The sequence below is a fragment of the Zonotrichia leucophrys genome, chromosome 1 (genome assembly GCF_028769735.1).
Source record: "Zonotrichia leucophrys gambelii isolate GWCS_2022_RI chromosome 1, RI_Zleu_2.0, whole genome shotgun sequence".
NCBI lineage: Eukaryota > Metazoa > Chordata > Aves > Passeriformes > Passerellidae > Zonotrichia > Zonotrichia leucophrys.
In genome coordinates, this window is record NC_088169.1 from 102,232,942 (window position 1) to 102,258,495 (window position 25,554).

Genomic DNA, 25,554 nt, shown 5'->3' on the forward strand with positions numbered 1-25,554 from the left:
ACTTATCTTTTACTTTTGAAAAGAGAAGTAAACACATTCTCTCTTGCTCTTCTGAGATCTATTAGTATTAGAAAAAGGTGGGAATGTATGGCCTCCATGAAGCCTGAGCAGTCAGTGTAAATAAACATTTACCAGTTTAGTTTCATGAGCCTATTTGGACAATGCATTTTCAGTCTTACTTCTGTGCACATGGAAGCATATTCAAGAGAAATACAATTCTGGAGCTTCAAAACGAATGCCCTTTTTATAATAACATAGAGTACATGTTTGAGTTTTGATTATTGATAAATGCTGTGGTAGGTTTAAATCCTTCCCCTCTTCATTAGCTGTTGTGATGATGTGGTCTGGTGAGGTGTAGTGGTTTGACCACAGGCCAAATGCCCGTGCACTCAAGAAAATCATCTACTCATCTTCCTCTGCTATAACTGAGCAGAGGAGGAGCAAAAAAATCAGTTAAAATAAATCTCATGGGGTTGAGATAAGCTTTAGGAGAAGAGATTTAAGGGCAAGACAGGCTTAAAACTTCAAAAGGTATAAAGAAAACTTTATTAAAACCAGTAAAAGAAGAATGGTAAGAACTAAAATAAACCTTTAGAACACCTTTCCTCCCCCTAGCCCCTCTTTCCTTTCCACTGACAATGCAAAGAGACAAAACCTGGGATTCTCAGTCAGTTATCACTTCTAAAAAGAATCTTTCTTCAGTTCACTCTGAGAGAGGAGTCTCCCCTGCTATGCTATGGATCCTTCCCACAGGAAGAGCTTTGTAAGGAAAACAATTATGTGCTATGGTAGTGCCACTCTGAACTGCTGTGAAGGAAAGTGCCTCTGCAGCACCGGGCTGGCAAGCTCTGTCAAAGTCTGCTTCTACTGTGAAAGTCTGCCTTTCTGGAGACACAAGTGAGTCAGATGTGCTGATGTGCCTTTAGTTTGCAGCTAGTGTAAAGCTGAGTTACTGGGTTTTATTCAGAGGCAGGAGCTCATGCAGTCATCTCAAGTGCAAAGGACATGGGAGCCGCTTGTGCTCTCACTCACGAGCATGGTAGGTTCTTGTCCAGCCCACAGGAACACTAAGCCAGTGACACAGGCTTCCTGAGAAGATGGGCAGTTCCATTGCTCATATCAACAGTATCATCAGGCTTGGGTGATTTTCTGATGAACAGTTCTTCTTGATTGAAAACTGTGGGTCTGTCAGATTTCCTGTGTTACTGCATCTCACTTACTGCTGATAAAGGCTCATAGCTGAATCCAGACATTCAGATGAATAAGAATATATGTTAAAAATTCTTTCTAAGGAACAGTGTAACACTTCATTTCTGAATTTCAGTTCTTTGACACTGTCAAAGACTGAGTAGATAAGGAAAGCAACACAATTGGAGCAAAAGAGAGAAACAACCAGAAAAAACCTGAATATTTTAATAAACATTTCCAGTATGTTTGAACTTACTGAGGCAGTTGGTAGTGACTCAAATAGCTCTAAGTTTTGCAAATACTGTTTTTCTGTTAGTGCAAGTGAGCTAGTTCAACTTAGATTTGAGCTGATAAAACTTTAGTAGGTTAATAAAAGAGTTTTGTAGAACTGTATATGACATACATTTGGATAGAAATTTGTGTTTCTTTTTTCTTTCCCTTCCAAAAACTGGAAGATAAATATGCTGTTCAGAAATCAGAACATACAGGAATATTGATTGTATTTTCAAAATGCACTTTCCTTTTTTTAAACATTATAGATGGTGCTGTAAACAATCCCTGTTGAAAGAAAAAAGGAGGGATTCAGGAGGCTTTTAAGTCAATGTTGATAAAGAGCAGCTGCAGGAAGAACTCCATCATGTTCATTCTGGCTGCCAGTTCAGATCAGGCAGTGTGGAAAAGTTTGCATGTAATGAATATGGTTTTGTTCTGTTGACAGAAATTATTTAGTCTTACTGGTTTCTGACTTGAAGCAGTAATATGATGTAGAAATGATGCTGCCTCAAGGCTGAAGCTTTCCTTGTGAAGTCTTACCCATCCCTTCCTTTTACTTTCAGGATTAACTGAAGGCGGATATTTTCTAGTTGTTGCTTTGGTAACTATTAATGCTGTATGTCTCTCCTGCACTGTCCCAACAGAAGAGCCCTTGACTTTGTGATTTCTGGGGATTTTGTTTATTTTTGTTTGCTTTTTTGTTTCTTTTCTGCACGTGCCTAGTTGAACCCGTTGATGCCCGCCCAGCTGCAGACAGAGGACTCACCACACGACCAGGTATATGACTTGCATGGCTTTTACCTCACCTGTGCTTTTTTCTGGCATGCATATGGTCTGCTGGTGCTGAAATTATTTACCTTTGCTTTGTTGTACCCTGCTCACAAAATGTAATACTATTCCCTGAATGATGGAAGCATAATTCCCTCACAAATAAATCCCATATGAGTGATGTCTGTATTGAGGGTGTCTGGGATGTGTGCTTGCAGCAGGAATGTGTCCAAGATCCAGAACTGGTTTGTATCAAAGGTCTCATCCTTTCCAGAAATAACACTTTGGTAGGTGCAGGAGATGGTAAACTTGGTACCCTGTACAGACACCACTTCTGGTTTGGGAATGTACAATAGAAATGTCGAATCCTTTATGCAGAGTGAGCAGGATTAATGAAGAATTAATGCATACAGTTTCAGAACTGCAAGGGGGGAATTGATATTTTTTTGCTGTGGTACTTATCTTACTTACTTCCAAATATCTAAAAATTGGTGTTATCCCTCTGGATTCCCTGAGGATGCCTGAGGACACAACTATTAATTCCATTCTAGGACAGAGCAGAGTGATTGTTTCTTCTCTGTAGGTACCTCTGTCTTTGTATTGATTTCAGAACAATAGCAGATCACTAGGTTGAGTCAGGCTGCAAATGTTTGGAAAAGTTAAAATGGAACAATTCCAGTTTCCAAAAGGAAAGATCATTTTATCTTTTCATACTATTTTTTTTTTTTTTGCTTTTGGGGTTATTTTTCCTGTGTTTTTGTTCAGAATTATCTGAAACTGTTAAAGCCATTGAGAGGAAGCAGCCTTTTATTTCAGAAGAGGCTACTCTCTGACTCTTTGATGTAGTGAGAATATATTTTAGGGTCAGGATTATTTCCGTGTCACATCATAATTGTGGTTTTTTCCTTCAGATCATATTAAACTGATTGATCTGTATCCTTTTCCCTTTATCTTGTCAACCAAACATTCATTAGATAGCATTGTGGACAGCATCTTCCTAATTGTTTTTAAATCTTAACTCACCCATGTTTAGCAACTAGAGAAATTGCTACAATGGGAGCTAAAATAAGCTCATATGTTGCAGCAACTGGGATATGTGTCAGAACTGGCAAGGTAGTGTGCTTCTAGCACTGTTTTAGGAGTCTGACATCTTTACTTATGTTTAGAGACTTAATTCAGTCCATGAAAGAGATCCTGGAAACTGGTACAGAGCTACAATGCCAAAAATCCTGAGATCGGGAAAAAATCCCTTCAGTACTGCATTATCTACCTTCTTCCCAGGAGCAGTAGAAATATCACAGATGAAACATGCATATGGTTAATCCAAATTTTGTAATGCAATTTCAGTCTAGCAGTTTTCTTATAATATTAAAATCTATTATTATTTGCAATTTTAATTTCAGTCCTCTTGAAAAATTTACTCTTATGAGGCTCATGTTTATTACCACAGGTTATTCTTTCCTCCCTTCTGTTCCCTCACACATAGACACATGTCTCATAAATCCTCAGTGTCCCTTCTCTGGAGAAAGGATTTTCTCTCACTGCCACTCCCTTGTTTCAGAATGAATCTGTATGTTTTAGTCAAGTGTGGTGGTGTTCACAGGGGTCCCAGGAAGAGGGAAGAGATGAGGATCTGACTCCATGTTTCAGAAGGCTGATTTATTATTTTATTATATATATTTTTTTTTTTAATATTAAAACTATACTAAAATAATAGAAAAAATATTTCATCAGAAGGCTAGCAAAGCAAGGAAGAAAAAATGGAACGATAATAAAATCTTGTGACTGACCAGCGAGTCTAAGACAGCTGGGCTGTGATTGGCCATTAATTAAAAACAACCACATGAGACCAATCACAGATGCACCTGTTGCATTCCACAGCAGCAGATAATAATTGTTTACATTTTGTTCCTGAGGCCTCTCAGCTTCTCAGGAGAAAAAATCCTATGGAAAGGATTTTTCATAGAATGTGTCCGTGACAATCAAGTGGATTAGAGTGCTTTGTTGGTTGTGTTGATACAAGCAGTATTGAAGTCCTTAAGCCTCCTGACAATAAGTCATGAGTCATCTTGGTGAATGTGTGCAATAGACTACTAAGGATAGGTCAAAAATATTTCAGCATCTGACCATTATGGCTTGAAATTTGGCAGATGGCAGATGCTGTAACTTTTCTTCTGTGAAAATCGCATGGGAAATTTCCTCAATGTTCTGCTAAAGTGCAAAGTAGTGCTTAACTTTCCAATGTCTTTAATGACCATTTATAGATTTAGAAAAAAAATTTTCTTACTCATACAGATTCTGTCTATAAATGTCCTTGTGGTTTTTCATTATGATTCAAAAGCAAATTATGTGTGACAAAATTTCAGTTTAACAGAGAAATTATTCCAATCTGAATATCTTAATGAACTAGGAATAGAAGAAAGCAAATAGATGCTTGTTTCTACTGTGAAGTGCAGAAGGGATTCTGATAGTTTAAAAGTGTGTGCTTTAAAACAATTTTACTTTACTTGCTGATTACAAACAACATTTCTACATTGGAGGTTGAAAAAGGAAAATGAATACTTTTTGTGCAGTAACTGTCCTTTTGGGATTGTCTGTTGTTACAATTTGGGGCTATTATTGAAGAAAAAAAAATCTAAAATTATAGTAATTATTGTAGAATGAAAAAGTATTAATGAAAGACCTGCAGATTAATGCATCCAGCTGCTTGTGACTTTTTGGTTTAATTGCCCAGCTTCTTGTTGGTTTCCTGAAAGATTTGCCCTTTCTTTGGGCCTGACTTTCCAGTTGATGCTTCCACCTGCTTGGCTCAAGTGACCATCCTTCTTCAGGATGGAAACACTGATACCATGTCAGTCTGTAACACTCCAAGCCTGAAGGAGAACAAATTAATGTTTTGTAGCTGTTTGGATTTTTTGAAGAAAACGAGCTCTGAAAGGACTAAGGCAAACATGCAAACATGTGCCCTTTTTTCTCTTTTCCATTTTACTTACTTCTTGCTCACACATCATTCTTATAATGATCAGTATGTTTTTCTTACAGGCAGATGAAAATCATGCAGATCATCTTTGTCACTTTCTTACAAGAGAGATAGTTTGGTCACAGTACAGAACAGTGTCACAGACTCACAAAATATACTGGGTTGAAAGGAGACCTCAACAACCATCTGGTCAAACAAGTATTTAGATGGTATCAGTATTTGTGATACCTGGGATCCTTTTCCTTCATCACATCATTCCCTTTCAAAAAATGAAGTCAGTAAGTCAAGCCAGAAAAAGTCAGGAGTTGTCCAGTTCGTAGGGGAGAAAAGTTTATGAGTAAAGACCAAGTTTAAAGCATTTGTTGAAATTTATGCCAGTTGTCTAAACCCCCACCTCTGTTGTGCTCCACCTTGACTGTCCACATTTAAAGCTTGAATTGGAATCTCATCTACATCAGTCCTAGGAAAATAATATTGTCTGGATGAATCCCATTTTCTAGTATGGATAAAACATCTGTGTAATTCACATGGGCATTAAACAAGGACTCTACTGCATTAGCATACTGTTGTTCCCCTTCCTAATTCACAAATGGGCAAACAAACATAAAAATTATGCCTAAAACTGTTTGTTATCATCTTCTTTCTAAAAAAGGAAGTAAATGAGATGGTCAAACGTCAAAGGGAAGAAAGCTATCTAGATATACTAAGTAGTCATCAATGCACTATTTTTTAATACAGCACAAAATTATAACAGATTTATGACATATTTCTTGCTATTTATAAATTGATTTATACAAGGAGATCTTAGATGTTAGAAGGCTCCTGTCCAGCCTGAGAACTTCCATACAAATAACTTCAGATAGAACAAGTATGTCTTTTCTTGATAACCTCACTGTAACAACTTATTCAGTAGTGTTTCCTTCTCTCCTGTGCTCCAGCAGTCACTTTTTCATGATGAGCACTTAATTTCTTGCAATTAAATTTTGAGTATCTGTTTATTAATAATTTTTTCTTTGTGTGTGTGTGTGCACATGTACATATAGAGACAAATACACATAAAAATACATATAAAAACATCTCCAGATGCTCATGAGCAATCTCCTTTTACTTACATTAATTCAGCAGCTCTGATTGGTGCAAATTGAGTGAAGATTAGAAAATGTGCCATCAGAAGGGACATTGCTTAGTATTAGCATATTTTCTGTAATTCAAGGTGATAAACAACAAATGCTCTGTTCAGGGCAGATCATATTTTCATCTGTTACACAGTTGCAGTTGTAATTGTGCACTCACATGTAAATACATCACTTTCAGGATGCCCATAGTTCACAAGGCAAGGATTTTTGCTATTAAGTGTGTTACTTTCTTCCATGTAGTATAGTTTGGATTTGGTGGTTTTATGCTGCAGTCTGTATGAGGTGAGGGCATAGAGCAGCTTAGTTATTTATGATTTTCGTGTCAGAAACTGCCAACATTTTTTTTCCTGTCTTTGTGATGTTAGTTCAATACAATTGCTTTAAACAAAGTAAAAATAATTAATAATTTTTTCCATTAGATTGTTTTGGTTTGTTTTATGAGATTGTTGCTAACTGTGAATGCAATTATAGGTACATAGGCACAGCATCTGGATTGACATGCCCAGAAAGATTATCAAACCAGATTTTCCTTGTTTTGATCATTCATTTCTACACGAGAACTAATTATTTTATACTTCATTCCAGTGAGATTCTTTTGTAAAAAAGTTAACCCTTTTATTGCATTTATTTTCTGATTTTTTCAATTTGAGAGCCCCATAATCATCCATGAAGTAAAAGTGAACCAGCAGTTCACTGACATCTTAGAAGAGACCAGAAAGTGTTATCTCCATGCAGTCTTAAAAGCGCATATCCCTCAAAGATGTTTGAGTTAACCTTACAAAAAAGGGTATATAGTCTTCATTTTCACCTTTATGAGTTTACAATATGAAAACTCATCAAAATGAGTTTGCAAACAGTCATATGGAAGCAATAGTTGAACCTCTAATTACAACAGGCAGCTCTCTACTCCAGGGGTTTGTTCCAAGACTGCATTCCTTCCCTTCCACCCTTTTTATCTTTGATGCAGATTAACCCAGATAAAGCTGTTCGCCACATGTGTAACAGGCTTTGATTCAACAGTTCTTTTCTTGTTCTTGCCCTGACTGAAGCACAGTCCATGGACATGGAGCTGAATGTTTTCCTGAATGCAGTCAGTACTGCAGTCACTCAACCTGCTGCTTTGATTTCTCTGTGTAGAGAGCACCCAGGTCTAGCTGTTTCAACAGTGCTTCACTTGCAGATTTAATTTTTAACTCTGGATGTGACCTCAGGCACAGCTAACACTCTTCTGTCTGTGCAGAACAATATCACAAAACCTTTCTAGCTGTTTATATAACCATAGACAAAGTAATTGCAAGCAGTTTGGTAGATAATGTGCATCTAATTATCCTTGGTGGCATTCACTGTAACCTCTTTTTTTAGACTTCTGAAAGCATAAATATATTTACACAAGCACAGAAGCTCATCAGTGTTAGTATAGAGTGTTCCCCAAAGCAGCTACTTGGTTTTTAATTTCATATTATTTCATATATATAGTAGTTTTTCACTCCATATGATTTTTTTTCCCATTAGGGCAAGGAGAACTTGGGGTTTCATGCTGTCCATTTTTTGATGCTTGGAAATGTATGTGTGCACACATGCATGTGTACACATGCATATATAAAAGCAATTAATATTGTTAATTAAAAGCAATATCAATAAAAAGCCCATCATAGTTAGCTCATTTTGTTGCATTTCACTAGAAGCTTTTAAAAAAGCCCATGGTTTTTATAACAAAAGAATTTTGTCAGTTTTTTTTAAGGAGCTGTGAGTTAATGTATTTTTCAGCTGTATTAAAACATTTTTAAATTGAAGTGATTAGAACTGCAGCTCCCTAAAGATGGTATGTAATTCAAAAGAAAACTGGTAGCAGTGATCATTATTTGTGAATTTGCAATGAGGCTGTTGCTCTCACTTTTCATCTTGTATATTGGCATTTGTGTTTGGCTTGTGTGTTTTAGAATTGGTAATGGAAAAAACATAATTTTGTCCGAGGTCAGGATTAAAGTTCTTGTCAGAGAGAGAACTGTTCTTTGTGTGCTGGTCTTCAGTGCAAGGGTGAAGAGGTGTTAGGAATCCCTTGTCTGTTTGCATCTCACCTCTGATCAAAGTTTTAGAAAGACCCTGAAGTTTTTCCTGCTGCAGTTACTACCCTTGAAAAGCATATCTTTGATTTTAGCTTGCAAGTCTAAATGTGTGGTCACTAGGACAGCAAAGTGAATGAACTGGTAATAGAATCTCTTCAACAAAAAGTCTCAATTCTATAATTGTGGAAAGGTGTGTGTAACCCCAGGTATATTTTTATCTCATACCAGGTATTTAATTGATTCCAGTGCAATGTCATAGTTCTCCTTACTATATAATCAGTTAATTGCAGAAGATGAGCAGTTTACCCTAGTTGAATTCTTTTTCCTCGCTTGTAAGGGAGGTAGAAGGTAGGGAAAATTTGCTATCAGGTTTGTTAGTGCAACAGCTATAAAAAAAAGATTTCTCTGTTTCTGTCCTTTTTCTGGTGCAAATTGCCAAAAACAAGTTTCAGTAAGTCTTAACATCATTAACTTCCTAATATCAGATCCTGCCTTGTGTTCAGATTCCATGGCATTTTTGTGGGGCCTTGGTTACTTGGCCCAAACAAATAGATTTCTGCCTAATCCCAAGGCAAAAACCCATTGTTTAACCTGCTCTGTGCTGAAAGCATGGCTCCCATGCCATTGTTTGATTGAAATTGTCAAAAGCAGAAGTGCTCATGTCCATTTTCCTACCTCTAGCAGTGGTACAAACAGAGTATGTACAGATTTCACCTCTGCCTTATACCCCAGCACATCCAGTGAGCATTTGCTAGGTTCTAGGACTGAAAACTGTATTTTTGCCATTGTGCTTAATGACCCTGAAGGAACCTTTCTTTGCATTTGTTCATTTGTATTTTGAACATCCTCATGATTTGTGCCACTGAGTTCCACAGTCCAATTTTGCATTGTAAAGAATTATATATATATAAATATATATATGTACACACACTTTCTTGTGTTACTTTTCAATCTGCTGTATCACAGCCATGTTAGTGTCCCATATTTCTTAAGAGAATAATGAATGACCATTTCCTGTAGACTTTCCCCTTATTTCCCCTTGTCATTCACAGTCTCACACTCTGTTGTGTTTCACCTCATTTGCCTCCTCTAGTGTGAGGACTCACGATTTCAGTCCTTCAGGTACAAAAGCCATTCCATACCTGTGATCATCTGTGTCTCCCTGCATTGTATCTTTTTAATTCTTCTGCCTTTGTGTGAGGTGAGGTGACCAGAGCAAACAGCCAGATTTAACATGAGGATGCACCCTATATACAGTGGTGTAAAAATTTTTTCTATTTTCTCTATTTTCTCATAATTGCTCCTACCTTTCTCTTTGCCTTTTTGACTGCTACTGAGCCCACAGTTACCCACTGTGACTGCAAGGTGTCTGTCCCAGGTGGAACAGAGCTAAATTAAAGTCTTTATATGTGTAGTTAGGGCTGTGTAGCCCCACAAGCACCACTTTGCATTATATCAACACTAAATATAATTTCCCTTTTATTGTGCTCTTGGAATTTGTAAGATCCTTCTGCAGTTCTTTGCACCTGGCTTTACTTTGACTATCCTCTTTTTTTCTTGAATTTTTTGTCAGTAAACTTTGTCATTTCCCTGTTCACTCTCCTATCCAGATCACTTTGCAAAGAGCACAGCACAGATCCTTTTGGGACCACTGTAATATTCCTCCATTGTAAAAACAGATGTGTATTTGCACTTCATTTCCTTTCTCTTAGTTATGGAAAGTCATGTAGGACTTTCCCTTCTAATCCTTGGCTCTTAGCTTCTGCCAGAGCTTTGATCAGGGACCTTCTCAAAAGCTTTTTGGAAATCCAGATTCACTCCAAGCAGAATCCCTGTTTCCCATGTGATTCCTAAATCTTCCAGTGACCTCTACGAGTTTGGGAGGTAGGACTTGCCTCAACAAAAGACAAGCAGATTCTTCACTGATTTATCTTATATGTGTGTGGATATGTTCTAATCAATATTTATGGCTTCAGGGGATTTGGCAGCTGTAGCAGTCAAGTTGTACAGTTCCTCAGGCCTTTGCCTTGGTGGAATCTCCACATGGTGCTTTTGCCAGGCTATCTGCAAGGGCAGTGAGTGTGGCCATGGACAGTGGGGAGCAGCTGGGAGCAGCCACCTCTTCAGCTCTGCAGCCAAGGACAGTAAAACAAGGCCTGGGAAAGCCCTTTCCCCCCAGCTACTGCACTGGTACTCCACTGCTCTAATTTCCCCCTTCCCTTTTAATCCTAAAACCAAAAAGGCTCGAGGGGTTGACAGGTTGAGCTTCCTTGTTCTCCTTTGTTGTGGTCTGCTCTAATCATAGAGGAGCAAAGAGAACTAACTCTCTGAATAAAATGGAACCAACCTTGATGTTTGAATAATCCCCAGAATGCAATTAAAACCAAAAGGGGTTAGATGTTGATACAAAAAAGAAAAGATATCTTTTATTTAATGGTAAGAGAGGCAAAGAGAAAGAAAGGGAAAAGAAAAGAGATAAAGAAATAGAAATGAGGGGTAGGGGGAGGGAGGACAGGGAGAATGGCAGAGGCAGATTAAGTAGAAGCAGATCACCCCTCTGTGGGTCCCAGTGATGTCTCCTTGTTTCCCTCCATCGGGTCTTCTTGCTGGTGAGGGTCCCCTGCCAAAAAGGATAGAATCCAGTGGATTAGTGTACTTTTGGCATGTGGGAACACACAGGTACCTCCCTGAGGGGGCCCATTTGACACTTGTAAGACTGTGGATGTGTTGCATCACGCAGGATCCTGTGCAGAGCTCTGGTGCAGGGTCAGGGGACCCCTTTGGGGAGGGCCTTTGATGGGCCATGACAGCCCCTCAGCTGTGTCCCATGGGAATGTCCCTTGGATGTGGCTTTCCAGGGCTGAGAGGCCCCATAAATGGAAGTCATAGTTGAACTTCTAATATGGAAGAAGGATGGGCCAGGCTGCCCAGTGGAGGGTGGGTGTTCACTGCCTCAGAGCAGAGGCTTTTTCACCATACACAGGAAACCTCTCCTCATCCTCCCTTTGGTGTGGGGGTCTGCACAAGCCTGGCAGCAGATAAGCCTGGGGCTGTGGCCTCCACCCCTGAAGGTGCTGGGCTTAATCCTCCTGTGAAAGAATTCTTCCCAAACCAAACCTGAGAACAGTGTCGCTTTATCTTACCCCAAATCAATTTACAGCCCAGGGCCTCAGTCAGAATTCTTTGGTGCAGTTTTTGTTACATGGTTTGGCTAAGATAGGCAGTAGTCTTTTGTAAAACTATTTAAGCCATAAACCATAACATTTCAGTCTCCAATATACTTTTCCTCATTTCCCATTGGTGTAGGTGTAGGGGGTACTTTGAGATGATGCACAAAAGAGAGTAAACTGTGCTCTTAATTTGGAAAACTAGCCACAGCTGCTTCAAGGATAGAAAGTTGAACCTTTTCTCAGGTACCACGTGGGCTTTATTTCCTGCAGCTCCACTTCCTCCTGCATTTCTTTGACAGAATATCATTGTTTTCACACTGTAATTCCTTAGGTACTTTACAGTTCTTGCATTTTAAAATGGTCTCCCATAAATGTCATAATATATTTGTGTCAGTACTGTTATATAGCATCAAAAATCAGGAACTGAATAGATTTGAGGGGTTGAAGTGCTTGATTCCTTAAAAAAAAAAAAAAGTTAAGTAGAATTTATGGTGCAGTCAGACTCTTCAGAAAAATAACCATAAATTCTTTATAGCATGAGGATGATTCTTGTTCTCTCCTTTGCATGTTTTCCTATGAAAATAAAGATGAGAACCTTGGAGTGGGTTATCTGTACAGTCCTGAGAAGGAAAATCTATTCTTGCTGGTTCATAATTCAAAAATAAACCACCACTTAATGAAAAAAGCAATTGCACATTCAAAGGCAATAAAAAAAATTATTGGATTGAGTGCTATTTTAGGCTGTAGAGCTCATTGGCACATGGAATTCTTATGGAATTATTATTGAGAGTCCAGCTCCTGTGGAGCACAGGAGCAGTCAGTAGTGTTGAGAATTTTAAAAGAGGTTCTTCCTCTTAATCAAAACTTAAGTTCAGTGCAAGATTCTAAGAATTTAGCCCTTGGAGAGAGGAATTGGGAGTGAGGAAATGCTGAAATAAACACAAACAAGGAATATGAACTGGTTTGTTCTTACTATATTCAGAAGAGGGAGGAAATTACATCTCATAAACACCATTCTTCTGCAGTGTTTTATCTCCAAGAAATACAAATGTTGGGTACATTGGTACTGAGAAGGAAAGCAATCAGCTCCATAAATATCCATACAGTCTCTCTAAGCCAGAGCCAGCTCTTCAGGATTCATAGACATAATCAGGATTCACCTCTCATTCTCCTAAGGCTATTTCCCAGGGGGAAATTTTGCCCTTCTTTCCAGCTAGACAAGTGCAGCACCTCCCTTCACACCCCTAAGAGAACAGGACTGCCAACTGTGTACGATTATAAATGCTGCAAGCTGTAGTCACTTGCTTTTCTGTGTGTTTCTAACAGAGAGACAGTTACCATCTTTCAGAGAGAAAACAAGAACAGTCATTAATTCTGAGCAGTATGAAACTCTGGAAACTCCACAAACATTTTAGTAACTTGTGCATGTTTGTGGAAAAGGTACAGACTTGCAGGAAGCGAGAAAATAAGATATCTGGCATTCTCTTATTCACACCATGAGTATTTTGTTTTTTCCTCACAGCAGCCTGAGCTGAGGGAGGAGGAGGATTTTGGCCTAAAAAACAAATTTTCTTGACATTGCTAAAGAGGCTGTCAGAGCAGATCTGTATGCAGCCTGTGAGCCAATTCAGGAGGCCTCTGTTGGTCCCTCGCAGCTTTGTTCATGCAGTGTTTCATGCTGGAAGCCTTTAATGCCTGTACTAATATAGCTGCTGAGGACTAAGGATCATTTAACAGAGGAGAAACTTCACCACTAGCTCATTGTGTGTCACCTCAGTGGGACTGAAACACCAGACGTACCTCACTTTCCTCCCAGTTCCTTTCCACATTGCATCACACCTCCTCCGTGTGAATGGCACTGCTGCCTTCTGCTCTCCAGCAATGGGGTTAAGCAGAATCTTCCTGAATCTGAGTCCTGAATGTAATGAATTGTCTTTGTGGTGCAATGCAGGTTCTGGGTTGACCAACGTTAAGACAGAAGAGATCTCTGAGGTGAAGATGGATGCGGAGTTCCGGCATGACTCAGGATACGAAGTTCATCATCAAAAGCTGGTGAGTGACCAAGCAGTGCTTTCCATGCCTGCATTTTGAGATGCTGATTCAATCCTGAGCTACTGAATCACTTATGGCCATGTTTTGCTCAAGTCATGTGGACAACAAAAAGTTAGCACATGAAAAGATTATGATTTTTCTGGTTCTCTCTCCAATGAGAGTAAACCTGGAACAATGTCAGCAGAGAGGATGGAAGGTCATTGAGCCTCACATGAGAGGAAATTCCCACAGCTCCTGTCCTTGCGCTACTGTGGTATTTTTGGGGTCCCCAGGACGAAGGAGAAATTGATAAATCTGACTCCATGTTCTTAGAAGGCTAGTTTATTATTTTATGTCACTATATTATATTAAAGAATACTATACTAAAGCTATACTAAATAGAGAAAGGATACAGACAGAAGGCTTAACAAGATACTAACTAAAAACTCGTGACTCACTCCTTAGAGTCCAGCACAACCTGACAGTGATTGGTCATTAAGTGAAAACAATTCACATGAAACCAATCAAACTGTTGGATAAATAATCTCCAACCACATTCCAAAGCAGCAAAACACAGGAGAAGCAATCAGATAATCATTGCTTTCATTTTTCTCTGACACTTCTCAGCTTCCTGGGAGAAGAAATCCTGGTGAAGGGATTTTTCCAGAAGATATGACAGTGACACGCTGCCATGCCACTGGATGTGCTTATATGGAGAATACTTGTCCCACAGTCCATCTGTCTCATAGTCTCTCTGTATCATACAAGGGATACAGAGGATGGAAAATGCTGAGTTTAAAAAAAAAGAAAAAGAGTTTGAGACACATAGCATGTTGCAGCAAGAAAGAGAATGACACCATTTCAGGAGTATAGTCCTTTCCCATCAAAACAGATGGCAGTGGTGTGTGCACGGAGCATAACCTTTCACAGGAATGGCTGCTTGGGATGAAAGGAGATTCCCCACTGGCCTTAATTTTAGTTTGTGTTTGGCTGTATCTGTGTGTTTCGTTCCTTAAGGTATATGAAATTATTATTAACAGGGGAAAGGCAGGTAGGAGCAAAATATTGTTCCCCATTTGAAGTGTGCTTCTTGTGAGCATAAAAATGACAATCAAAAGCAAAAGTAGGTAGGAAAAGCATCTTCTAAAAGCTTTTTTTGGTCGCTTAATAAGCAATGAAGAACCCAGACAGCAATGTTGACTATAAACCTGTTCAGTTTCTTCTTTGTAAGGGTATATTATGTGATGAGGTTTCAGTTCCATAGCTTTTAATATCCTGATATTATACTTAAAAGCTTCTTTTCCTTAATATATTTTTAAAGCTAAGTAGTGCTGAAAACCAAAATTAACATGGGACTCAAATTTGCATTTGAACTAGACAGTCACTCTGTGAAAGGATATTCTGCCATCTCTTTGATGCCAGGAACTGAGAATTGCCAATTTGATGAGTTAATCCAAAATGCATTAGCACTAATTTGGGAAAGTCTGACGTGCTTAGCTCAGATGGGTTAAACATGCCAATGGAGCAAACCTGTGCAGGGTGCAGAGGGAAGGGATTTGCAGGGACGTGTGCTGCACACAGAAGTTACTGGTTGTCAGAGTTTTCAGCAGCACCCTTTAGTGTGGAAGTGGTTTGATACCATCCCAAGGAATTGGGTGCTGGGAACTCCCCATAGCATGGTGGCTGATGGGCATTGCAGTCCCTGCACATGGTAATCTCTGTCATGCTTAAAATGGGACCTTTCTAGCTTTTCACAGTGGTTTTTGCCATACTTTTTACTGAGAGGTACAACCACTGTTAAAAAATTAGTGAGCTGTCTTCTAGGTTATCTTTTCAACTGAGACTGAGCAGGGATTCTGGTATTGCTGAGCAAACACTGGCCTGATGCTGACCAGGCCTTGCTTCCCTGCCACACACCATGGCCTGACCAGTGCCCCTCTACATTTGGCACTAATTCAAAAGCAGGGAGCAGAAAACACTTGGATCTGTGCATCCATTCTATGCCATGGTAGAATTTCCTGAAACAGTCTCCTAAGAATATTCCTTTGAATTCAGCTGCACATTGTATTTTACATGCAGACCTCTGAATTGGGTTGAAATTGCATTTATTTTCTCCTTTATGGAGGTTCACGTTTGAACTGTGCATTAGGTTGATTTTCATGGCTTGGAGAGCTTATGGCCTTCCTCTGTTGCCCATGTATATTAGCTGGGGCATTTCAGTGCTCCTGAAATGGTACAGTAACAGAATTTCAGTCCTAGGCAGGTAAAACTCAGGGAAGAAATTACTGCTTTGCACTGGTTTATGCCAACAATATCCATTGTTTATACTTTCTAGTAAATTTTTAACTTTGCTATGACAGGTTTCTTGCTTGTGACTAGGAACAACATAAATATTTATGCTGCACGCTTTAATACCTTTCTGACAAAGGTTGTGTTTATTAAAGAGTGCAAATGTTACAGAGCTCAGTATAATACTCAGCTGGTTTCTTGCTTCCCTCTACATTTTTGTTAAATACTTGTCAGCTTGAGATAGTCATACAATTCTGTGAATGTAATTTATTCTGCATTTTTTTTGCCCATTTTGGTTTAAAATAGTAATAACAATATTAATGAAATATTGTTAAAACAATAACAACAATAATATTATTAATAATAGTAATAATAATAATAAATTACCTGCTATTGGCATGCAGACAAAAGAATTGTAATGTATGCTCAGATGTGAAGTAATCCTGTGTATTCTTTGAATATGGAACAAGGCAATGAAGGCAATCACCCATTTTTCATACCTGCTCCTGCTTATAAAAGCCAGATTTTTTATATGCATAGTAAAGCATCTTGCTGTCCTCTGTTTTGCCTTATGAGTGTATAAAATTCAGGTGGATTTTCTCTGGTTTTCACACTGCTATAACCTCCTAGGTCTCACAGAAGTACATCATGCAGATACAGCTTATTCCCTTTACCCTGCAAAATCTTGAAGCGCTCCTTTGTGGTCACTTATATCTGTGATAGCTTTTGTTGGCTCATCTCCTTTGGTGTGAGAATTCTCTCCCAGCTGGGTGTGTGCAGGTTTCACTGTAGTTCACAGGTCCTTCATGACTCTCATAGAAAAAATGCATCATAGTCCAAACAGGCCACACAGATGTAAATGTATGACCACACTCATGATAAGCATTCTGAAAATAAAAAAGGAGCTACTATCTGAGACCTGAGTGAAGCTGAGCATGGAGCTGAGTCCCCTTTAGCACAGCACTGCTGCACCACAGGCCATACAAGTCCCAGATTGCTCCTCCCCACCTTTCAGAGCTTTGTGGCACAGCAATCAGGTTGGAGTAATTCCCAAGAGAAGCAGTGCAATTTAATTACTGATGCTTCAACAGCCTTTATACTGCTGTGGCAGCTTGGCAGGTTAGTCAAATGTTCAGTGAGCTTTTTAATAGCCATCTTCCCTTCTATTTCTTTTGTAGGTGTTCTTTGCTGAAGATGTGGGCTCAAATAAAGGTGCTGTCATTGGACTAATGGTGGGAGGTGTTGTCATAGCAACAGTGATTGTCATTACTTTGGTGATGCTGAAGAAGAAGCAGTACACATCTATTCATCATGGGGTTGTGGAGGTAAGAAAAGACTTCCAAGCACAACTGGTGTCACCTGTGCAGCAAAGGCAACACACTGCTGTATAAATATTAATTTATGAAGGAAGAAGCTCTAGTTTTAGCTATGTTGGCATTGTTACATCCAGCAGTGTGGAATCAATTTGCTTTATTTAGTAAATGCAAGCGCAATGTAAACCATGTTAAAGTGGGTGTAAAACCACAAAACTTTCTTCTGCAACTATTCCAGACCAATCACTTGATAATGTGAAAGTTCATTTTATAAGAAATTTGACAGCAGCCAATGAGAAGATACTGCACAAGAGGAAAAATCTGGTTTTACTGTTGGGAAATCATACACCAGTTTTTTTATTTAGCTGTAATGTTTGAGACTGGCCCTCCCATAGCTTGTGCTGTGCACTGCAAGGATTTTCCCTAGAGAAGGATTTTGTTGTTCTCTGTTCTCTAAACAAGATTTTTTGTTGCCACAAACTGCTGTGGATTTATGGCTAATCTGAAACTCATCATTCTGAGAAACAAATAGTATGTAAGACTCTTATATGGGACTTGCAAGATAAAAATCTTTGTCTCTTCTTAGTCTGCCAAGGAGGTTGTGGTCAATTTATAGTAATTTAAAATATTTTCTCTATTTAATGGCTTTAAGATAAGATCTCTGTAACTAGAAAGGCTTCATTATGAGAACTGGAAGAAGTTCATGTAACTTTTCCTTCCTATTTAGTTTGCTGTGTGAGTGTCTGGTTTGCAGACAGTACTTGTGTTAGTAAGCACTTGAGACACTTGTTTTTATTTTTGTCTTTTAGAATTGGTATTTTACATTTTTGATTGAAACTGAAGTCTTGATGAAGTCCATAGTTTATGTTTAATCTTGAGTCAAATGAACCTTGCTTTGTTCTTGCTGGAGACAAACATGATTTATTCCACTGTCTGGGATTACAAAGGGTCTTAAGAATTATTTGTGTAAACCTTTGTCTTAGGCCTATGCTTGTGCATCCTTGTGTCCACACTGGTTATCCATGTGGTTTGAAACTTTCCAAAGAGACTTGGTCAGGAGATCACCAACAGTGTGGGGTGATTTGCACAGATAGCAACCTGTGCAGAATTTTAGACCAAGAGGCAGAAAATAGCAAACAGGAATCTCAACTTCAGCTTCTGATGTGATAGCTTTCAACCCATTTTGTAGAAAATTGAAGCAGATTTTAATATTAATCCACCAAGCTGGTAGATATCTGGATATCTGCTGCCAACAGCTGTGCCACCAGAGACTCTGCTTTGGGTGAATTTAGTAATAATGGAAAAAACAGGAACCTTGTTAGGCCAAACCCCAGATCAGACATTGAATGTAGACATACCATTATTGCAGTGTGTCTTGGTTTGAAAGACAGGTGTCTGCTAAGGAAGGCAGGAACCTCCCTCAGAAAGGAAAATGTAAACCTATTCCCTCTTATATATATATATATATAATTACTATAGTATATAGAATTACTATAATTTTGAAATTAAGGAGCTCTCAGGCAAAGATATGAGGATAGGAATAACAGTTCTTTGTTAGTATGTATAAATTTAAAAAAATCAACAACAACAAACTACAACTTAATAGAAAATGAAGAGACACAGGGTATGCTGTGAATTGAGCAGGATTGTGACCCTGGTTGTCCCCTCTCCTGACAGGTTGATGCTGCAGTGACACCAGAGGAGCGCCACCTTTCCAAGATGCAGCAGAATGGCTACGAAAATCCCACATACAAGTTCTTTGAACAGATGCAGAACTAGGACATCATAGCAGCCTCATGAGTTGAATGGAAGAGTAATTGCTTCACTGCCCATTGGTGTTCAGTTATAATGTGGAAAGAAAGAAAAACACTCTGCTTTATTATTTACTCATTCTCGCCTTTTGACAGCTGTGCTGTAACACAAGTAGATGCCTGAACTTGAATTAATAAAATCGGTAATGTATTTTCTCTCTCTTTCTCTTTACATTTCAGTCTTTACACTACATTATTAATGAATGTTTTTTGTGTACTGTAAAGAGGTTAGCTGTATTTAACTAGTGCATGGATAGATTCTCTTTCCCAATTATTTATCATGTAGCTCCTTAGCCAGTTGTATATTATTCTTGTGATTTGTGACAAAAATTAGGTCCTAGTTGAAACATGCTTTAAGAATTGATGGGGGATGCTTTCTGTGTCTGTGGGGTTTAGCTGCTTCTCTTTGCTGAGCATTTTTTTCTGATCACTATGCATTTTAAAGTAAACCAACATTTTTTAAAAGTATTTCAGACAGAGTTATTGAAATTCTTTTTCTCTGCAACTGCATTTTATTGTACGGATTGTTGCTCCTGCTGTATTAGTGATGTAGAAATCATGAAAATACACATTTGTTTTGTTGTGCCTGTTTTATGTGCACACTTTAGGCATTGAAAGGTAAACTTTATTTTCTTTTCCATGTATCTTTTTGATCTTAAAAAAATTATTAAAAAGAGTCCCTGTTAATTGTGAGCACTTCTGGGGGACGAAGTGCCTGCTGGCCAAAAGTTAACAGGGGTCCTCTGCAGGATGATTGTACAGAGCCATTGCTTATGAATTGATAGCTTTCTACACTGTGTTACATAAATAAATTAAGAAAAGAATGTGTGGGCAAGAGTTTTCTTTGGAGGCAGAAAACAAGAGTTCTGAAAGCCATTTAAACAGAATTCAAGGGTGTTCACCCTGAGAGAGAGCTGGGATCCTACCGAGATTGCGGCACCGGCATTGGACTGGAGCAGAAGGAAGGCAGCAGTGAGACAGGGCAGGAAGTGGGAAGTGCCATCTTTGGCACAGCTACCCTCTGAGATGTCTTTTCCTTTTTTTCCTTTTCTTTTACTTTCAGTTTGTATAACAGTGTTTTAATGTAAATAAATACATTCCTGGAGGAGCCCTGTTGTGGTAGTGCGTTTCTGTGCCAACCAGCCACCCTTGCTCATGCAGAGGAGCATGGCATGGATGCCTGACCCACCTCCCACTTTCCTGGCCATCCCCTGGTGTGATTTACCAGCAAGTTCTTCCCTCTTCTTCCCCCACCTCTGCTGGCTTTCTGGTAAGATCTGTGCCTTGCAATGTGCTATCTACTGGTGAAGGTGAGGAGGAGCCTCCCTGACTGCACCCAGCTTGGTTCTGCTGCCTCACAGCAAGTGCCCAGGAGGGTGGAACAGCAGCACCAGGAATTTTTTTCTGCAGGAAGAAGGCAAAGCCATTGGTGAGCTGGGATACATAACGCCCAGCCCAACATGTTCTCTCCATTGCCTGAGAGCTTCCTTCAGCTCCTGACCCTCCAGGAGCACTCCTGTGGCTCAGGGAGAGCACAGTAACGCACCACAGGGTGAGTGAGTTACTCATCTCTCCTGCCAAGAGAGATGAGACCACAGTCGGTGAGTGCACCTGGGGATCTTCAAGAGAGCTTTTACACCCAGTCCAAAATAAGGACTTGTCTGTTCAAACTTGGAAATGGGTTCTGGAATAAAACTGGAGGAGTGTGTTTGTGAGAAAAAAGTGAATTGCTGTTTCTCTACAGTGAATGGGTTAGATAAAGCAGGACTGAAGGAAGAACTAGGAGCAGAATAAAGACAGCATGATCTCTTCAGGGAAAGCCTCTTGTAACTCAGTTTGTGTGCAAGCCATGGCAGCCTCTTGTTCAGCATCACTGGCAGCTTTTGTCTCAGCAAGCAAGATGAGGGCTGGCTGCAGTGGGGCTGCACAGCTCAGGCAAATGGCTGAGTCACTCCCAGCTTCAGCTAGGAGAGGATAATAGTTTCCAGTCCATTGCTCACTAGTCCTTCCCCATCCATGGTCTTACACAAAACCTCACCTGTTCAGGTAATTCACCTGGCCATGCTGCCAGACTGGCCAGGAGGGATGTTTAGGCGGTGAGGGAACAGCCAGGTCAGGGAGTTTCAGAAGCCATCTGTGGAGATTCAGGATGATGAGGTGGCACCCACTACTCTGAACCAGTAGTGGGAAAAACTTCAGAGCTTCCCATTGCCTGTTACCAAGCAAGCGTTTATTCCCTTTGCTCTTCCATCTCTACTGTGTCAAGGGAATTCATCTCAAGGGATCAGAACACTGGAAGTGGTTGGTGTTATTTGCAGGCCTTGGAGTACCAGTGTGTTACAAAGAGCTTACAAAATACCCTCAGAGGATTTACCTTCTCCAGTTATAAAACTGAACTGGCTGGGCCAGAACAATGTGTGATGATGAGCAGAGGCTTTCAGGCCCCAAGCTGCTTAAAAACAACAAAAAAAATTCTTCTACAACTATTTAGGTTTAAGCTTGTGTCTATTTGTGTAGTCTTGTTATATAGGTCACACGTACCACCTCAAAAGGAATACATAAGACTGTTCTGCGCACATGTCCAGTGTCATGGAAGATGATCCCACTTCAGGGGGAAGGCAGGATGTAATTCAATTTAGCCCAGTCTCATTAAAGAGGGATTATCAAAATTCCTTTGAGAGGAAGCTGGAGTAATCCATAAGATACAGAGAACCACTGGCCTTTAGAGCAAATTTCATTTATAATACCATAATCCCATGCAATCCCAGTTATAGAAAAATGCAATTGCTTTGAACACCAATTCCCAGACAATCAAGCCTCCTAGTGTGAAGTTATGTGTCCAGTGAGATGCTGGTGCTGCTCTTGCTCCTTGTGCATGAGCTGTTAATAAATTGCTGGTTTATGCACTGATTAAGTGATCAGGTTTTATGATTCCCTCCACACACATTCTCCTGAAAGAAAGGCAATAAATGCATGCCATGACATGCACAGAAAGCACCAGGTGTGAACAAAGTACCCAAAATTTCAAGAGAAACGCTCCCACAACTGCTCCAACTCTGGAAGCTGATGTTCCCAGGTAAAAGTGGCAGCATCCTGCCTATCTCTAGCCATGCAAGCTCCTTATGGTGGAAAGATTATATTAGGTATGAACAAACACAAAGTAGAAAAGCTCACTGAGGACAGCAGCTGAATGCCTTGCTTCTAAGTGTGGGATTGATTTGGTATCACCCTCCTCAGCAATAAACCAGGCAGGGCCACTGCATGCAGCTGTAGGCTGGAAACAAAATGCTATTCTCCAGCCCTGAGGAAATTACTCTTGGAGGGGTAGGGGAATAAATTAAAAAAAATATCCCAGTCTGTTGATTTGATCTATTACATGGGAGAAGTTTTCTAGCCTGTCCATTCCAACAGAACATGGTTAGAAAGTGTTTGCACTGCAGGTTCATCAGCAGAGCTGGTGAAGGAGGTGGTCCCTGGCAAGCCAGAGTGGTGCCAGCAGGGATGAGAGCCATTCCAAACCTCCCCAGCCCTTGGGGTGTGCTGGAGGTCTGGCTTTGGCTGGCTTGTGTTGGCTTGCTCAGGTTAATGAGCCCCAGGTGCAAAGTGAAGCTTCAGGCATTTTCAGGTACATCGTGATAAAATGTGCCATGCTCTGCATTCAGTGTCTGCCTCCAAATCCGACTGGAGAACCAACACTTGGGCACAGGGTTTAGGGGTGACTGTGGGGGTGGGTTCACAGTTGTACAAATGATCTTGAGGATGTCTTTCCAACCTTGATGATGCTGGGCTTCTCTGACTACATGGTTATCTAGGAAAAGCAAACGAGGCTTTGTGTTGCCTTTGCAGACAGCACCTCACCGCAGCTGTATTTTCCTCCAGGTCTCCTGTGATCTTGCACAGCTCCAAAGTCTCCATCCTCAGGGTCTCTGCACTTACCAAAGCAATTTTTGAGGGCCTTCACTGTGTGCCCAAATTGCTCATTTTTATTGTTTAAACTAATGGATTTTGTGGGCAGTTCAAGTGCCTCCAGGCAGCGTGCATGAAAACACCCTAATGACACATAAGAACAGGTTACAAATAACACTGTCTGCTTCTATTTCTCTGCACTTTTTTCCATCACTTGAAAATGAGTGGCTCAGTTAAGTCAGGCTACAATGGCTCTTCTCTCTCGTTGCTTTCCAGCAATTATCTATTCCTCCTCCTTCCTACAAGAAGCAAGCACTGAATATTCCCCACAGCTTTCTACAGTCCTGCAAAATTTATTTGGCTGACTATACAGCAAAATCTTTCAAGGTTCCAAATAGAATTATTGAGATTTATATTGAAGTAATTAAATATTCTGACTTTAATAGGATTCTTAGTTAAAGCTGAATTTGGACACTGAATTAGAAAGCAAGTCTCCCTAACTAGTGCCCCCCATGTGTGGTCTTCAGCATCAGCTGTGAGGAGACCCCATGGGAGCTGCGCTTGTTTAGTCTGGAGATGATGAGAGGGGATCTCATCAGTACATAAAAATACCTCAAGGCAGGTTTTTAGGAAGACCATGACAGACTTTTCAGTGGCACTCCATGAAAGGATGAGGAGTAATGGCTAGAAACTAAAACACAAGAAGATGCACCTGATCATGAGGAGGAACTTCTTTCCATGGAATGTGGCAGAGCTCTGGAAGAGGCCGCCCAGGGAGGTCCTGGGTTCTCCCTCTCTGGAGACATTCCAAACCCACCTGGACACATTTCTGTGTCACCTGCTCCATGTGACCCTGCCTGGGCAGGGAGGTTGGACTGGATGACCTCCAGAGGTCCCTTCCAACCCTGACAATTCCATGGTTCTGTGTTTGTAACCTAGTTTCTCTAAGGAAGATGGTTCAAGAAAAGCATCCACAGCAGTTTCAGATAGGATACCACCTAGGTCAAAGGGTGATTGGTGTCTTGGGGTGATTTTATGATGGTACTTCATTCCCTCATCATCTGCTTTATGCCCAGAAAAGGCTGGGGTATCTTTAAGATGGAGCCTGGCTGTGTTCAATCTCTCTGGACCAGGACGCTGCATTGTTACTTCTGTTGGAGTGGGCTTTTTGCTTGCTTAGAGCAAGAAGCTTTTTCCCTACCCTTCCCCTAGCGTGGAGGCTGTACTGGGAATCCTCCCAGCAGCTTTTTGGGGTTTTTTGTTCCCTTGAACTCTTTTTGGCTTGGCTTGTTTTCCTTTTTGGCCTGCCTGGGGAGCCAGCAGGACAGCCCCAAGCCCAAGACCTAGGAGGACCTGAAGCAACAGGAGGAAGAACATTAAAATCCACCAATTTTGGCTGCTGTGAGGAGGGGACCCACACCAGAAATTCAACGGATTTCCCATTTGCTTCGCTCTGGGCTGCTACATTAACTCCTCTTCCCCTTCCTGGAGACAAAAGGGACCAGTCATCATTTTGTTTTCCAGGCCACATGGTCAGTCCAAGTAATTTTCTTCCCTGGGCATTTTTTGTTTGTTTTTTTGAGTTTTTTTGTTGTTGTTTTTCTGATGTGGGGATGTGTGGGTGGGTGGAGAGTAAGTTCTGGGAGTTCATATCTAGCATTTATTCAATCCTTTTCTCTGCATTCTGTGCATCCTTTTCTGTGCACATGCCCCTCGCCCCCCCCCCCCTTTTTTTTGTTAATAAACTTAAAACTTATTTGGGATTTTTTCTCTTTGATACCCACTGGTATCAATTTCTCTCATTGGCAGAAGAAAAGGGAGGGAGTTATTGAAGCTCTTTTCAGAGACAATGCTCATTCCAGGGACTTTTCTCCAGAAATTTGTCTCCAAACCAAAGACAATTGGTCTTTTAAAATGTTGCTTATTAATAAATAAATGAAAGAGAGAGACAGAGGAAGAAAACCAGCTGGAACAGGGCAGACACACCTCAGCAGGGGCTGACCAGCACCTGTGGGAAGCAAACTCTTGAAATAGCTGTGACATTGCAGCTGGTCCAAAACAGGTTGTGGCAATTATGGTTATTTTGAGTCCCACACGAGTCCATCTAACTGTGTCTAAACACTACTTTAGGCTGCAGCTCTGGGTGTGTTTCAAGCAAAGGAATTTTTTCCATTTCATTAGGATGAGAGGGCTTGGAAGAAAAAGGCAAAATGCTATTTACCCCATATGTTGTACCTCTAAGAAGGTTTTATGAAGAAAGGTCTGCACCCCTCCAGCTACTGCACAGGGATGAGAGCAAACTCGAGCAGCAGTCCCTGCCTGGGAGGCAGCTGAGCTCTGGAGTCTTCATTTGACTTTTAGAGTCCCTTGAGAAGAAAAAAACCCCAAGCCTGCAATGAATATCTTACAGTGTTGGCTTTCACAATTGTTAGAGTGAATACTATGTGTTTTATAGTGCTGACTTTTGGAAGAGAAGTTTTGCTAAAGTTTAGAGTTCTTTTAACGCGAATGTTGTGTTGTAATACCAATGCTGGTGAAGCCTTGTTGTAATGTTCACATTTAACCAAGGAAGCAATCGAAACCTGTAGAAGGTATCAAAAGTAACAAATGACCCTGACTAAGG

General features: G+C 40.2%; 1 protein-coding gene across 5 annotated transcripts in view; it reads left to right on the top strand.

Moving 5' to 3' along the window:
* Positions 1 to 20,133, top strand: part of APP (amyloid beta precursor protein) — a 199,456-nt gene extending 179,323 nt beyond the window's left edge. For 3 of the 5 annotated variants that reach the window (XM_064726344.1, XM_064726330.1, XM_064726361.1), the window contains 4 exons: positions 2,185 to 2,238; positions 13,533 to 13,633; positions 17,080 to 17,226; positions 18,892 to 20,133. In XM_064726344.1, the coding sequence (XP_064582414.1) occupies positions 2,185 to 2,238; positions 13,533 to 13,633; positions 17,080 to 17,226; positions 18,892 to 18,993 (404 nt within the window). In that variant the 3' untranslated portion in view covers positions 18,994 to 20,133. The remainder of the gene's footprint in view (positions 1 to 2,184; positions 2,239 to 13,532; positions 13,634 to 17,079; positions 17,227 to 18,891) is intronic. The other 2 variants (XM_064726352.1, XM_064726336.1) reach the window with 1 other exon arrangement.
* The last annotated feature ends 5,421 nt before the right edge of the window (positions 20,134 to 25,554 follow it).